Raw genomic sequence first — 15389 nt, 5'->3', positions numbered from 1 at the left:
TTATTCTATAGAAAAAGTGAGAAATAAAGTGATGATTTTTCGTGATGATAGTAACAATGTAATATAATTTTTTTAACGTGGAGATTAAAATGGTAGGCCAATTAAAGTGAGATTTGAATAAGAGTGTATACAAAATTATAGAATATTCCTTTTTAGTCATTTCAATTTTTAAAAATTAAATAAATTAAACAAATAAAAAAGCATTAAATCAGAAGTGAAATGTAAAGATGTGTACTTTTTGATTTGAGGGAAGGGAAATGTTTATAATAAAGATGACATGAATTAATTTTAATAATTTTTTTCTGCGACAGAGGTGTTAGGCGATATGTACTATTAGAAAATTAGGAAATTAGGAAATAAGCACTATATGCATAACATACTCCTATAAAATTTTGTTAAGGAAATAACAATAATCCTCTTTTTTCATTATTTCCGTAAAATACTTTTAATTTTCTCCGTAAAATTCTGATCACTTTTGGTTGAAATCATGTGCATTAAATACTCTTATAAAATAGAGATAACATTTTAGGATAATTCATCAAATTATGATTGTTGTTTCTATTATAAACTTTTTCATATTTATTGTGAACATAAAAGAAAACATTGGTGCATTAAACAAAAATTTCAAATTCTGACTTTTTTCACAACATTTTCGGTTACCTAATTTGGATTCCAATTTTGTTTGTTTTTTTTCCTATTATAAACTCCACCATACCTTACGTGTTCATGAGAATAACATTAAATGTACATGAAAAATAACATTAAATGCGCCTTTCAGCAATAGGTTGCCACGTGTACTTTAAAAAAAAATAGTGCAAATATATATAATAGAGATTAGTGGAAAAAAAATAAACGTATTTGTCTTCTAAAGTCAATCAATTTTTTCTTTGGTATCAAAGTCAATCATTTTGAAACAAAGAAAAATGCTAAAGTGATAATTATTATGAGACACAGCGAGTAACATAATTAAGTTCGTTTATAAAGAAGTGCAGAGTGAGTATATAATATATGAATAACAGAGTTAATGGAATGATTTAAATGAAGTGCTCTATAATGTAACCTTTGCTACTATACATTTTTTTACAAACTGACTCTTGTTTGTTCAGGTGAACAAGGGTAAGAACATAGCAAATTTTACTTACACAGAGATATGCAGGAAGAAAAAAGTCCTTAACCTAAAAACAACCTATAATTACAAGTTACAGTTAATCCAAAATCACTTCTGGTGGAAAACTGGAAACTATCCCTAGTTGCTATGACACATGTGAATGACATCTTCAACATTCATATCCTACCTAAATCACTTCTTTTGGGTGATCATGAGACAAATGTAGGCCACAATACGAGCAACTATGCCGTAAAAAATGAGGACAGCCAGACAAATAGGCCAATCATTGACATTATAACCACTATTCATCAGTGAACTACAACGAGTTATCAGCCATACGCCGGTGTACCTGAAGAAAAAAATATTAGATTGAAATAGTATTAGATAGCTAGATTAGTAAAATGCAATTATATCCTAACATCAGCATTGTATTTTCAAGTTTATCTTTACATTTTATAACAGTTGTAAGATATTGTCTTTTCCTAAGTTGGGTATATTATTACCCAAAAATATGTTAAGCAAGGTCCACAAATAGTAGTGAGGGTTTGAGGGCAATGCATGGATTATACATATCAACAGAAAAAGCATTGATGATATGATCCCACAACTGAACTTGGTTTTCACATTTTAGAAAGTATCCCTATAGCATCTAATCATGATTCATGAGGTTTCATTAATTTAGGAGAAATGATATTTTGACACTCACTTTTTGACAACTTTTGGACAACTTTCTCTCTCATACTCACATGATGTTGTTATCCTCTCTCTTCCTTTTTCTCTCTCCATTGTTTTTGACCAATAAGAAGTGAGAAAAACAAGGTTGTCAACAAAGTTGTCATCAAATGGATGTCAAAATATCATTACTCTTAATTTATTAACCTTCTCATTGGTTAAAATGAGGGGAATAGGAAGTCGCTAATTAAAACATACCTTTCAGCATTTGCAATGATAAAGGCCTCCAAAGCCCAATTTGGGTAACACATTTTAATTAGGATCTTCATAAAGGTAGTATCTCTTGTCTGGTTTGCAATGAGAGTCATGACAACAGGGAGAAGCACTGACCACTACAAGTGATGAAAAAAAATACCCAAAAGAAGAAGAAGAAAAAACGACGTAAGTACAGTTATTATCAGTAATTATGTGTAAGAAAATGTGTATAAACTGATATGATCCATACCAGCTGAGCAGGAGCAGGCTCAAAATAAATCGCTAATGCGTATGCCATGCCAGTCACACAGTACACAAGGCATACCAAAACTGCATAATTACTTTCGAAGCTTGACCTTGGATTGCTAAAAAAGTAGAACATGGATAGATAAATGAGAGGTTTGACGAGTGTACTGAAAAGATCAATTGTATCTTTGGCCAAAAAATGAGCTAGACTGCTGATCCCTGATGCACTCTCCCTCCAGTATTGTAATTTATCCATAGAAAATGATCTCAGAGCAGCAATCTTGCAAAGTAGAGCTGCATATATGTAATATAAATGAGGGAAGAAATGTGCAGAATGCTTTCTAGCAACATAAAATATATCAATTGTTTTTCTTCTTTCTAACAAGTATTTTAGAATTTTGATTGGCTCTAACTCACTCCATAAAACCGTTTTTTGTAACTCGGTATCCGGCCTAAGGAAATAAGTTGGATCCAAATATGGTTAATGATAGAACATTATGGCGTAATTTGATCCATGTAGCTGACCTCACTTAGTGGGATAAGACTTTGTTGTTGTTGTTGTTGGTATCCGGCCCAAGGACCGACTAATCTAGGGGACCAATCCCACCGTCTCCATAAAACTGACTTATAAGGAGGGATGTCTCTGATAAGTATCTAACCACTTGGAAAACCCTTCCTGAAAAGCTATCTATCAAGGGGGAAGAACCAAGTCACTTAATACTCCACTGAACATCCCATACTACCTATAAAGCACCGACAGTTACACAAACACCGGACACGATACTAACACTGACACACAGACACCAGTAACAATTTAAGAAAATAAAAGTGACTGAATGTTAATGTGAATCACATGAGTTAGTATCTTGTCGGTGTCGTACACTGTCATGTGCCAGAGACACCTTCGATCTAAAGTGTCGGTGCTACAGAGCATATACCACTCTGTGGGACTTGGACACCCCTTAATAGTTAATACCCAAGTCCCTACCATACCTCCTCCCATGAGAGTCGACGTCCAGGAGGCTGCACTCTATGATGCTTTACTCTGCCTTTTCGGTTAGCCCCTCTGTAGGTAACCCTTTTCATGTCGTTGACAACCAAATCTGATACGAAATGATAAGTATCTAAGCACTTGGGAAACCCTTCCTTAAAAGCTAGCTATCGAAGGGAAAGAACCAAGCCACTTAAATACTCCATTGAGTCTCTCGTACTGCTCTGATGTGGGACTTGGACGCCCCAAAATACCCAAGTTCCTATCAGTCTCTCACAACACTTTTACAGGCCATATTACATCCAACATGGAACTCTAACGCCCCCTCACGTCTGAGAATGAACATGTAGAGCATTATCTGAGTTATCGTTGGCCCAACCAATCTAAGACAACCTCTAATATCATATTAGAATCTGGGTTAGATCTAGCCCAATTTTTTTTTTTTTTGAAGGATTTGAAAATCGACTTGTAAGGCGAGGGATGTCTTCACCTTATAAACGTTTTTCTCTGGCCATATCATTTTTTTGACGGGAAACTATGACAAAAGTTGAATAATATAAAAACCACAAAACCTTTTACAAGAATCTAAAATTAGATGTTCAATTAACCAAAGACACAAAAGAGTGGTTCAGTTTTAGTTGCTCAATAAGGAGACTAATTCAATAGGGAGCTTAACTTACATACAGCAATGACAGTATATGTATATCCAAGAGATCCAAATGTTTCATCGTTTACTTTAGTAAGCGTTCCCAAGATAGCACCAGCAACTAATAAAAGGAGATAGTCAACTGCTTGTGCTTTTGCTTCTCGCAGCTGCTGCTTACCAACCCTGAAAGGAACGGACCAAGTTGATAAATAATCAATGTCCTTCACACAGTAAATCATTTGTGCCAAGTTAAAATACAAACAACTCAATTTGTTAAAAATAAGCTATTAAGTTTAACAATCATTAATCAACAATCCAAAAATTTGAGCCATTGAGATGAAGATACATAAGATTTTATATTATATTTCTAAAATGGCCTCATGCGAAAGTAAATTAGGCCTGAAACATGGACACTGACTGTATAGGTCTACCTACTTGAATTGAAATCCAATTTGTTATTAACAATTGAACTCTATAGACCGCTTGGTCATAAAGGCTCTTGTACCATATTTAAGACCAAAATATTCTAACAACCATCTCATGAACTAACCATCCAAAAAAGCTTAAGCTAATACGTAAAGCTACAAAAATGATTTTATATCATATTTAACACGGACAAAGACTAGACTAACTTAAATCTCATGTTTCACGATGAAAACTCTACACTATATCTTTTACTTGTTTACATGAGATGAAATACATAAGTGATACTTCAGATTTATTTCTCATCAAAACTCAGCTTTCTTTAAATGACAAGTAATAGTAATTAGTAGTTGTTAGTAATTATTTCTTATAGGAACCAAAAGCTGAGAAGCCTGGTTACTAGAAACTAGAAATCGAGCCTCGATAATTAATTGGCTGCAAGGGCAATTATATCAATATTAAATCATAGGATTTCATACCGCCCAAGGTAGTATCTGTACTGCCGGCCTACACCAGGAGTTCTTCGGCCAGATAAGTCCTTAGCCGATAAGAAGGTTGCCTCTATATGATCTTTATGCAACTGCACATTACTTTTCATATCCTCCCAAAACTCATCCGCAAATGATTGATCAGCAGCAGCATCATCAACACCCTTTATTGCATGATTTACATTTGAGGAAGATGAAGCAGAAATTTCATTAGCATAATGAAGCATATCTGGTGGTACTGGGTAACCATTATGAAGCATCCATCTGACAGGTAGTTGTTGATAGGTCACACCATCATTTGGTTTCACTAAACCTTCCAGAATGTCAATAAAATGGTCTGGAGGATTCACGCGATCAGGAACAGGGATACCAATGCCGGCAAAGTATTCTTCTACTTTTTTTACAGGTCCGTGATATGCAGTAAGGCCACCTTTTGCTAGAAATATTATATCATCAAACATTCTGAACAAAGTATAGCTGTATCACAACAAAATAAAAAGTCAGATTTTAACTTTATGTTAGCATGTTTGAAGAACATTTTTATTCTATGCTTAATTACTCTGGTGACATACCTTGGTTGGTGAAGTACCATGCAAACATTTACCCCTTCAGCAGCTTCACGGCGAAGTGCTTTCAGCAGTAAAGAGGAAGATGCACTGTCCAGACCAGTTGTAGGCTCATCTAAGATTAACAATGAAGGCTCCATAACCATCTCCAACCCTACATTTACACGTTTTCGCTGCCCACCAGATATGCCTCGCCTCTCTACTGTCCCAACAAGGGAATCTCTTATTGCCTGGAGTCCCAAGGTTTCAATTACTCTTTCAACAATCAGAACCTTATCTGGTTTTGGCATGTCATCAGATAGTCTCCAGTAATAAGAAGCAGACATTTAAATGAAATAACAATTAGAAAAGGGTAAAAACTCAATATTATACAGAATCAACAGAAAAATACAAAGACTTCGTTAAAATACATGAAAAATATCTAATGAAATTTGAGTTGTATCTTAGAGTAATTTAGAATATCTTAAACTATCTATTAGGATTAGTTTTGAGATTTATTTTTGCTTCATGATTAATTTCTTGTTTAATTGGAATAAGTAGAATTCTATTAGTTTGGTATTCAATAGTCCAGTCTCTTCAGAAACATATATAACACATTTGCTTTGTGAAATTACTAGACCATCCTTAGACTAAGCTGTATCAGTACCCCAAAACTAATGGATTTTATCAACGTTCAGTAATAAACTAATGAGAGGGCTGTTGTGAAAAATTAAGGTTCCAAATCCTAAATAAATAGGAAAACAAATCATGATAATAACTAAGTAATATGGAAACACTATCTTAAGAGATATTCTAAAATAAGAAACTAATCATATGAGATAATTCAAGATAATATAGGACATTTTCCTTATATTTAACAGATATCAAACATAGTTGTACATGAAAATATTGATACAAACAAATAAAGAGAAGTAAGTAATAGAAGCACATGGAAAGAAGCAACTTTTTTATTGAGTGAATAAAAAAGTGTATGGGAGAGTGATCTCCTCCGAGGGTTTCCCCTTCTACAAAGGATTACTCCTTTGATGAACAATAAAAAAAATTACATGCATTTTTAAGCATTCAAAATAAAAATGTACAAATTGAGTTCTGCATGGAAAGTGGGTACCTGCATCTTGCACTGAAACGAAGATTTTCCTCCACCGTCAAGTTCCCATGCACAATATCATCTTGCGGCACATATCCAACAATTTTCTGATAACAGTGAATGGATTCAGGTCTTCCATTGACTGAAATTGAGCCTGTCATAGTGCATCCTCTTATTTTCCCTGCCAGGGCCGAAAGAAATGTAGTTTTGCCAGCTCCCGAGGGACCCATCACAGCTGAAACTCGACCGGGCATGATTTTACCTGTCACACACCTCAGTATATGTTTTCTTTTCCCTTTCAAAGTAAGGGTTACATCTTTGAAAGCTACCTCGATCTCAGGCCTCGATTTAATATCCTCCTCAACTTCAGAGGCCATTGAAATCACTCCTGAGAAGGTCAAGTTATTGTTTTTCTCTTGTTGAGCTTTCTCCTTCTCAATCTGACCATAAGCATATCTTAAAATTTGACTTTGTGTATGTAAATTTTTTCCCTTTGGCATTTGCTTTTTAATATTTTTGTCCCCAATTTTTAGATTGAATCCTTCACTACTATTAGGGTCGTCAAAGGAATCCAACATTTTAGTAAGGTTGCTAGGTTCCTTTGTTTGGCCTTTTATAGCTGCAGATGCCAGTGCTGGAGGAGGTGGCAAACCTGGGTTGCTCATAGCAGGATTAGCTTGCTCCCCTTGCTTTACTGATTTTTTGCGAGAAAAAGTGCGTGATAGCTGGTGTGTTAATCCCAACTTATGCTTTTTAGCAGCATCTTTTGCCATCTTCCACCTTTCTCGAGCTTGTACAGTTTCTCTCACCTGTCTTGCTGCAGCTTCTCTTGATTTAGCTTTCCTTCTTTCTCGTGTAGCTAGAACTTGATCAGAACAGTTATAAATGAAGATCAGGACAGTACTCAATGCAACCTACAAAGGGAAATTAATGATGCTAAATATTATAAACTAGAAATAGAGAGAAGAAATACTTGGCAAATATTTGAAAGTATTTCACGCCCTTTCATAACATATGCATATATAAGAAAAGCAAGTAAACTTGGGTCATTTTTCTGCCGATCTCCGAAGTTTTCCATATTGCCTAAAGAATGAAGAAAAACTAAAGAGAAAAAGAACCAAAGCAAGCATGATTTCATCCAATGCCATGTCGTATTCTACTTACAATAAGCAGAGCACCATAAGCATGCATATTTTGGGTTGTTGTGTTTGGATTACATTGGCTGAACCTGGAGCATCCTGCAAAAAAAGAACAGTACAAACTAAGCTTCTGAATAATATCCAGAGTATGTAAATGAGACAATAAAATAAATTCAGTCACATATAAATACTTTTTATTTGCATCTAACTCATTTAATCACGTCAACTATGCTGTAATGTATTCAACCCCTATTGAAAATTTTCCATTTAAATTTTCACGACCATTAGGCGAGGAGAGAATTTAGAGAAATGCAAAGGATAGATCCTAAAATAATTGGTAAGGAAATAGAAAGACAAGGCATAAATTTATAAAGTATAGTAGTTTGAAAATGTTAGAAATTTATCAAGCACAAATTAAGGATTCAATGACGACATAAATTAACCAAATAAACAAGACTTACAATATACGTAACAAAAAAAAAGGACTTACGATTCTGATGAGTAGAACCCATCCTGCAGTAATATCTGCAATTGGAAAGGCATAACGAGTAAGAACATTGAGCAATCAGAATGAGTTTGGTTGTGATAGACGACGTGAAAAGTAGCATTGCGTAATAATGGAGTTTTGGAGACAAAAGGAGGAATGAGACAAATCAATACCCACGATCACAAGAAACTTTACGTGTTGTAGTTGGGCAGTATGATCCAGGAGAACAGAAAATATCACTATTGTTCAGCACACCAGTCCAAATATCAGCACTACCACAATCATGATCTGTTTCTCCCGAAGGTATCTGGTAACTATATCTGCAATTTCATTTTTACGTTTTAGGGATGAAACTTAGACAACAGTGGATATAAATCAACATCAAGATGGAGCTTACGGTTCACATAGTCCAGTCTGTTTGTTCAGTTTTGCAAGTGGACAATAAGAACCTAGGGGGCAAGCTTCATTCAGAGGAAAATGAGAAAGGTTAAAAATGTAATGCTTGAGCAGCGAATTTTCATCCACAATAGATAATTTAGATATTAAATGAAACAAAAGTTACTTTCTGTAGAATATGGAATTTAACATGATGCCTAACAAAAGAAAAACAGAAGGGAAAAAATACAAGTCTGTTTATGCAATATATAGACAAACAACCAGCTTGATTACCAAGGTATATGTTTATCTTGATATATGCAATTATCTTAGGCACTCACATCTCATATTTACGACAGAATAAAGGATCTATGCCTATTTTCCAAGGTTTTTACATGTACATTATGTGTTGAAGCTTGAATAAGAAGATAATTAATTGATCAGAAGACCAAAATAATGGAAGAGATCACATATGGAAGGAGTATATGATAGTGCATGCATCAACAATAACAAAACCCAATAATTAGCATAAACTCAACCATAATTCCTAATTAAAAGTAATATTTCAAGAGATATCATATACTTACGTATCATACAAGTCAATCCTTGAGGACAGAAAAAACCTTCGCAACAAGGTTTACAGTTTTTGGTTCTCTTTGGAATTTCCTTTATGTCCTTTTTTAGGTCAATATCCTTGCCTGCACTACAAGCCCATCCAGGTTCACAACCAGAAACCCATGAGGTCAAATTGCAATTCTTGTTAGGTTTTACATAATTTTCAGATGATGCTCCTCCCTGCGTCACGAAACCATGGAAGTAGTACCTTATTTCAGCTGCAGTACATATTCGATCCCGGAAATCTCCTATCGATCAAATCACATAATATTTAGGAACTGGTATAAAATGAATTACAGAAATTTGCGTCAAGCTGAAAAATTATACGAGATATATAAGAACAATGCAAGACTCAACTATTCCATAGATTTCCTCAGCCAACAAGTTTTAAATGCCTCAATTACACTAAAGTGCAACTTTGGCACCATACAGAGAGTAAAAAAATGTATACTATCAAGAAAATCTGCTAAAGTTGAGTGGTTCAATGACATAATTTCATGCAACACGTATCTATGAGAATTGTGGCTTCCTTGTCTCATAAGGAGAACGGTAAATGCAAAAAACCACCAATATATTAAATTCTATACACTATTGAGCTGTAATCCCAATGGAGAAACGTCCAATTTTTTTCGCTTACCTATCATCTTCCAAGGTCCAAAAAGACAGCCTACTAGCATGTAAATTCTACACACCATTGCTTATCTATCAATAGTCATAATCTTTGTGCAAAAGATACTAATACTGGATTTGAATTTTGGCTACCGTTCTCGTAAAAAAAATGTTTAATTTCAAAATAAGACGTGGAGGACTAATGGGTTTTAACGCGAGGGGGTGCTATACATACAATTATTTATGAGCTTTTGCCTAACAACAACTTAGAAGTTTGAGTTTAACTTTGTGAAATACTGAGGTTATGTTTGATTCCACTTCTAGAGGAGCCAAAAGTTCAGCTCACTTGAAGCTTATGTTTGATTCTATTTGAAGCTTGAATTTGTAGCTTTTGATTCTATAATTAATTTTTACACACAAATTTAAAGTTCAGCTCACTTTTACATGAATGTATCCAAACACAAATAATTTACATTCAACTCACTCTGAGTCAGAATCAATTTTACAAAATCAATTCACTCAAACTCAATTCTTGTCAGCGTAGAAACAAACATATCCTAAAATATCAATATGAAAGTTCGTACCTTTTTTCTTAACACAAGAATCAACGAAATCCAACTTTCCCGTAAAATCAAAAGCTTCCTCCCAATCTTTTTTCCTGAAAGATAGTAAAAACTAAAAAATATGATCAACAAAGAAAATGGATACTTCAAAATTGTTGTTGCATACTACATATGTCATAATATAAGGACATTGTGATATAGTGTCTACAATATGTGATACTAAGTCATGTAGCACCAACACTCCAAATTGATGACATGTTTGCACATCGAAACGACAATGACACACGTGGTTACATTCATCTAGATATCGGATAAGTTGTTTTCATAAACTAATTCATTTGAGTTGGCGTAACGATGTTGGCTTGGGATTTTTGAGTGTGTTCTCTCTAGGTCCCATGTTCAATTCCCTCGGTGCCAATTTCAGTAGGCAAGTCCATAGTTTGACTTTAAATGGGTCCCACAAATGAACGATGGGATTGAACCCGTTGATTGATCGGTGGTTAGACCAGATACCGAGTTTTACAAAAAATTATATAAAATGTATTCATAAACTCGAAGATAAATATTAAAAAAAGTGAATGTAGACATACGGATCCTTAATGCAGAAACTTAAACTGGATTTAATATCCTGATTCAAAAAAACAGCGATACTCTGAAGTTCCTTGTAGATTTCATCGGTGAAAAAGGAAGGGGCGGAATGAATCTTTGGCAACAGAGATAGCGAGAGTATAAAGAGAACAATGCAGGAAACACAGTTCCTCATTTTTCATAATTTTTGGATTAATCGTTTGAAGATGAAAGCATTGCCATGAAGATGATGATGAATTGGTGAGAGAAAGGTATGTGGAAAATGTGGAAGGAGGAATGGCTTGGTTTTTGGATGAAGAAATGGCGGAGAGAAATGGTTGCCTAGATTCATGGATTTGCATTCTTTCTTTTTGCATGCTTGCTTTGCATTTCAACCTTCGAACTATGTAAGTTACTGATGGTTTCAAGGGACACTTGGCCTGCGTTTCAAAACAAAAACCCATATTTATTTTTGTTGACAAAATTACTCTAAAGTCCTTTATTTTATTTTACAAAAACAAACAATATTCGTTCGTTCAGATTGATAAAGTATATCGATACAATACAAATTCAAAGTCCTTAAAACAAAAATAATGAATCTACGAACAAATGCACAACATTCATGTTAGTAATAGCATAAAATGACAAAGTAGATATGCATGAGTATTCAAGTCCTCAGAATACTCATGTATACGAATCTGCAAACGTTGACGACACAAAAGTTATTGATTGAATATGAACTTGATCAAAACTAATTTTTTGACCTGAATCAAGTAAACACCGCGCTATGACAAGGAAATAGAAAAACACACTGCATAAAGACGAAAAATTAAAACAAACGAAGTTAAGACAAGGAAACAGAAAAACACACCGGACACACCGCATAAAGACGGAAAATTAAAACAAGCAAAATAAAGCAAACAAAAGAAGACGAAAAATATGTAGAAATCACTCATTGAACTAAAAGATAAAGAAAAATAATTTGGAGGGTTGATTTCAGATCAAAGCTAATCATAAATCACCACTCTTTGGTAGATCAAGAAGAAGAAAAGTGGTGATACTTAGAGGTTTAGGTTGGAGAAGATATTTTGTTTTATTTACTTGTTATACTTGAATCCTTTATTTTATTTCCATTTAGGTCCTTTATTTTGTAAAACATGCACTAATAAACCCTTTTTCTCTCTTTTTTTTTTTTAAGAAAATACTCATGGCTAGGATAATCTTTTTTTTCTTAAAATGTTTCAATAAAAATAAAAACCTAGAATATTGATGAACACATTCGTCATTTTTGTTACCATCTTTATATCTTCATTTAAAAAAAAATGTAATCAAATACATCTCAAAATAACATTTTATGCTCACTTCCATCTTTCTCTAAACTCAAAACCCTCAAATTCTCAATAAATCCTAAAAAAAGGCAAAATTTGCCTAGACTCTTAGAAATGAATGGGGAGCTTTGACCCATTGCTTATGGTTATTGTTAAATTAGTCTCTTAGAAGTGAAAAGTAATTCAGTCAACAAATGGGTTCAAACATTACATAGACGGCCAAGAACCTTCCATGGCAGAAGTTTTGTATCCCAAGATTGTCCTTTTCTATGTTTATCACAATCACGATCAATCTATGTCATTCTTAACAAGTAGATGTTGAAACTACATAGACGGCGCTATGAAACATAATAATCAACTGTGAAAAGAGACAAGACTGAGGTTGTTTGACAACAAAAGAAACATTGAATCGACAAAAGAAGATCTTAGACCCATATTTTTTTAGTGTTTATTGAGAATTTGAGTCGGTTTTTGAGTTTAGAAGAAGAAGTAGGTTAACATAGCACTGAGATTCATGTTATTTTAAAATATAATTTAAAATTTGATAGTTTTCGTCCATATATCAAATATTAAATCTATAATATGATGAGAAATATTTCAAATGAAGTTTTAAGAAGGTTTTCTTACAATTTTATTGATGTTGATCTTTTTATATCATCTGATCACATACAATATCATCTAAAACATATTTTATCATCAATTTTTTAGTTTAAACATATGATGAAATGACCAAAATCGTCGGATTTTAAAATAAGAGGATCAAATCCAGAAAATGATGAACATAGACGGATCAAAATTACAATAAAGTCTTTTTTTTTTCTCCTTATATACAATTTTAATTTTGCAATTTTTCTTATATACAATTTTAATTTTGAAACTTTAATTTAAGTAGTCCTCGTGAACTTGACTCAGTTGGTTGGTCATGACATTGCGTAATATATGCAGGGGTTGGGGTTCGAACCCAAGACACGCCTCTTATTCGGGTTAAACAAATGATTTTTTTTTTGTGTGCAATAAATAAATAAATAAGTGGGCTGTCTGGGATTAGAACCTCAACCCAAACATGTATTATGCAATGCCGCTACCAACTGAGTTAAACTCAAGGAGATAAATGTAAAATAAATTAATTATATCAACTAATATTTCTTTTTTATTTGTGAGGTTTTTTAGGACACTACTGCATTAACTTGCTACATAGTATCAACTTGTCCACATATGTAAACATAAATTACAATAGATGAACTATTCAATAGAGCTTCCTACGAGGAGCTCCAAGAATACTCTAAAATGACTAAGGTGAAAATATAATGTTTAGGCTAGAATGAATGGATCCCCTTTGCTGCTTTCTAAGTGTCTCCTTTTATAGGTCTCACTTCCTTGACCTAATGGGTCTCTTTTTGAATGTTCAGGCCCATTAACCCTCTGAGATTCACGTAGCTCGTATGCACAGGTAATGTAGCGCGTGGAGCTGATCACATTTCCTTTGCACTGCTCGTCCCTACAAGGCACGTGGATTTAGGGCATGCAGCTCACGTCATTTGTCTGTGCAGGACATGTGACAAGTTATGAGATACCTCCAAGAGGAGGACCACACTTTTACTTGGACAATAACTTGAGAAAGAGCTAGTCACGTTGAAAGTCGAGCTCATGTGACCTGAACTATCAAGTTGAGCTATGCATGTTGAAGGTGGATCGCATGTGACCTGAGCGATTTAGCTGAGCCAGACATGCTGAAAAGGTCGAGCTCACATGACCCGAACGATCAAGTCGAGCTAAGCACGTTGAAGGTGGAGTACAAGTGACCTGAACGATCAAGTCGAGCTAGGCATACTGTAGGGTGGAACTGAGCTTGTCATGCTAAATTGTGAAGCCGAGCTAGGCATGACCTGAATGGTCAAGCTGCGCTAGGCATACTGAAGGATGGAGCTGAACTAGGCATGATTGAATGGTCACGTTGAGTTAGGAATGATCTGAATGGTCAAACTGAGCAAGACATGTTGAAGGATGGAGACCTGAACGGTTAAGCTGAGCTGGACAGGTTGAATAGTCAATGTACAATAGAGCCCACGTGGTATGGTTCTCCATACCCGTCCACAACTAATATACCAACTCGAGCCCTGCCCTCTAGATAAAAAGTTAACTATTAACCCTTTTTTTAAGACACTGCTGCATTAACTCAGTACCTTCTACCTAGTATCCATCACAAAGTAATTTATTACGGAAATTGGTAAAATCTTACATTGAGAAGTAATTGAACTAAATTCAGAAACACCAGAGCTCCAAATATCAATATCAAAATGGTGTGATTTTTGGAATGTTGGTATCGGTTTCTTTCTTTTTTTTTTTGAAGAAGGTTGGTATCGGTTTCTATCATCATTGACTTGAGGTTCCTTCAAAATCAACATAATAAAATAAAAATCATTGCAACTTTTTTTGTAAAAGAAGTAGATATCAAGCAACTCATTTCAACTTTTTTGTTTAATTTCAACATGTGCAGAATTTATCAAAGGATCAACAAATTTATATGATCATGTCAACGTGCCTATTGGTGTTGTCAAGTTTAGAAATGGATATGTTTTGGTGACATTCTAGTGGTTTAATATTCTGGTTTACGTTGATGGTTTTTTGTTGTTGTAAGTATCTGTTTTGGGAGAAGGATGTAAAGGGCCGGGGACCATGGTTGTCATATACTTGTAACTTTATTTGAGATTATTTAATAACAAAAATTGTTTGGCCTTTTTCAAAATAAATCAAATGTCAAAATTTTCCACTATCTAATTGGTCAATGGATTTGGAGGTAAATGCCGCGAAAGTTCGTATTACCTTTCTTCCCTTTGATACAAAGTACTCATTTCCCTTCCAAGCTTCCTCCTACTTTCCATTTTAATAGTAAGATCCACTTATGCACAAAGTTTAATTTTTACTTCTATGTTTTTGCTTTTTTGCTGAATTAACATGGATTAGGATAATATTACATTTGAGTATATTGATTGACGTTGGAGAACCAGATTGTTTAACCTGTATGAATTTTGGATTAATTTTTTTTTTTTTATGGGGCATTTAAATCTAGGTATATGTGATTGAATTTTCTGATTGCATGGATTAAGCGGTTTAAATTCGAAGATTCACGATCGTCTACGATCCATGTCACTTGTATTTTTAAACATTAACTACACTTTGTTCACTGTAATTAGACAATTACAATTCAGATTCTTTTTTTTGAA

The 15389-nt window shown here is 34.1% G+C and overlaps 1 protein-coding gene across 2 annotated transcripts; it reads right to left on the bottom strand.

Annotated features, from left to right (window-relative positions):
- Window positions 1-1021: 1021 nt before the first annotated feature.
- Window positions 1022-11262, bottom strand: LOC146956006 (ABC transporter G family member 28-like). 2 transcript variants are annotated; one of them, XM_085725615.1, is made up of 14 exons: window positions 10861-11262; window positions 10292-10365; window positions 9071-9346; window positions 8506-8569; window positions 8282-8428; window positions 8112-8146; window positions 7647-7720; window positions 6504-7396; window positions 5402-5698; window positions 4821-5306; window positions 3953-4101; window positions 2286-2575; window positions 2039-2172; window positions 1022-1457 (listed from the first exon to the last, which is right to left on the bottom strand). In XM_085725615.1, the coding sequence occupies exons 1-14, from the start codon at window positions 11031-11033 to the stop codon at window positions 1301-1303; spliced, it is 3249 nt and encodes a 1082-aa protein (XP_085581741.1). In that variant the 5' UTR covers window positions 11034-11262; the 3' UTR covers window positions 1022-1300. The 2 variants fall into 2 exon arrangements, with proteins under 2 accessions (XP_085581741.1, XP_085581742.1); XM_085725616.1 differs by lacking the exons at window positions 1022-1457; window positions 2039-2172 and having other exon boundaries at window positions 2402-2575; window positions 3957-4101; window positions 10861-11214.
- Between the last annotated feature and the right edge of the window lie 4127 nt (window positions 11263-15389).

This window comes from Medicago sativa, chromosome 1, assembly GCF_051527215.1.
Source record: "Medicago sativa cultivar Bolivia chromosome 1, Bolivia_mono, whole genome shotgun sequence".
In the NCBI taxonomy this organism is placed as follows: Eukaryota; Viridiplantae; Streptophyta; class Magnoliopsida; order Fabales; family Fabaceae; genus Medicago; species Medicago sativa.
Note: the sequence above shows the minus strand (reverse complement) of the source record. Positions and strands in the feature narration are given on the sequence as shown.

Bases quoted from the DNA above. Each gene is read 5' to 3' on its own strand.
- LOC146956006 (XM_085725615.1), bottom strand. From the start codon at position 11,033: ATGAGGAACTGTGTTTCCTGCATTGTTCTCTTTATACTCTCGCTATCT. The intron at 8,570-9,070 runs GTAAGTATATGA...CTCTGAATGAAG, and splicing joins AGGATTGACTTGTATGATAC to CTTGCCCCCTAGGTTCTTAT. The intron at 2,173-2,285 runs GTATGGATCATA...CATCACTTGTAG, and splicing joins AGCCTGCTCCTGCTCAGCTG to TGGTCAGTGCTTCTCCCTGT.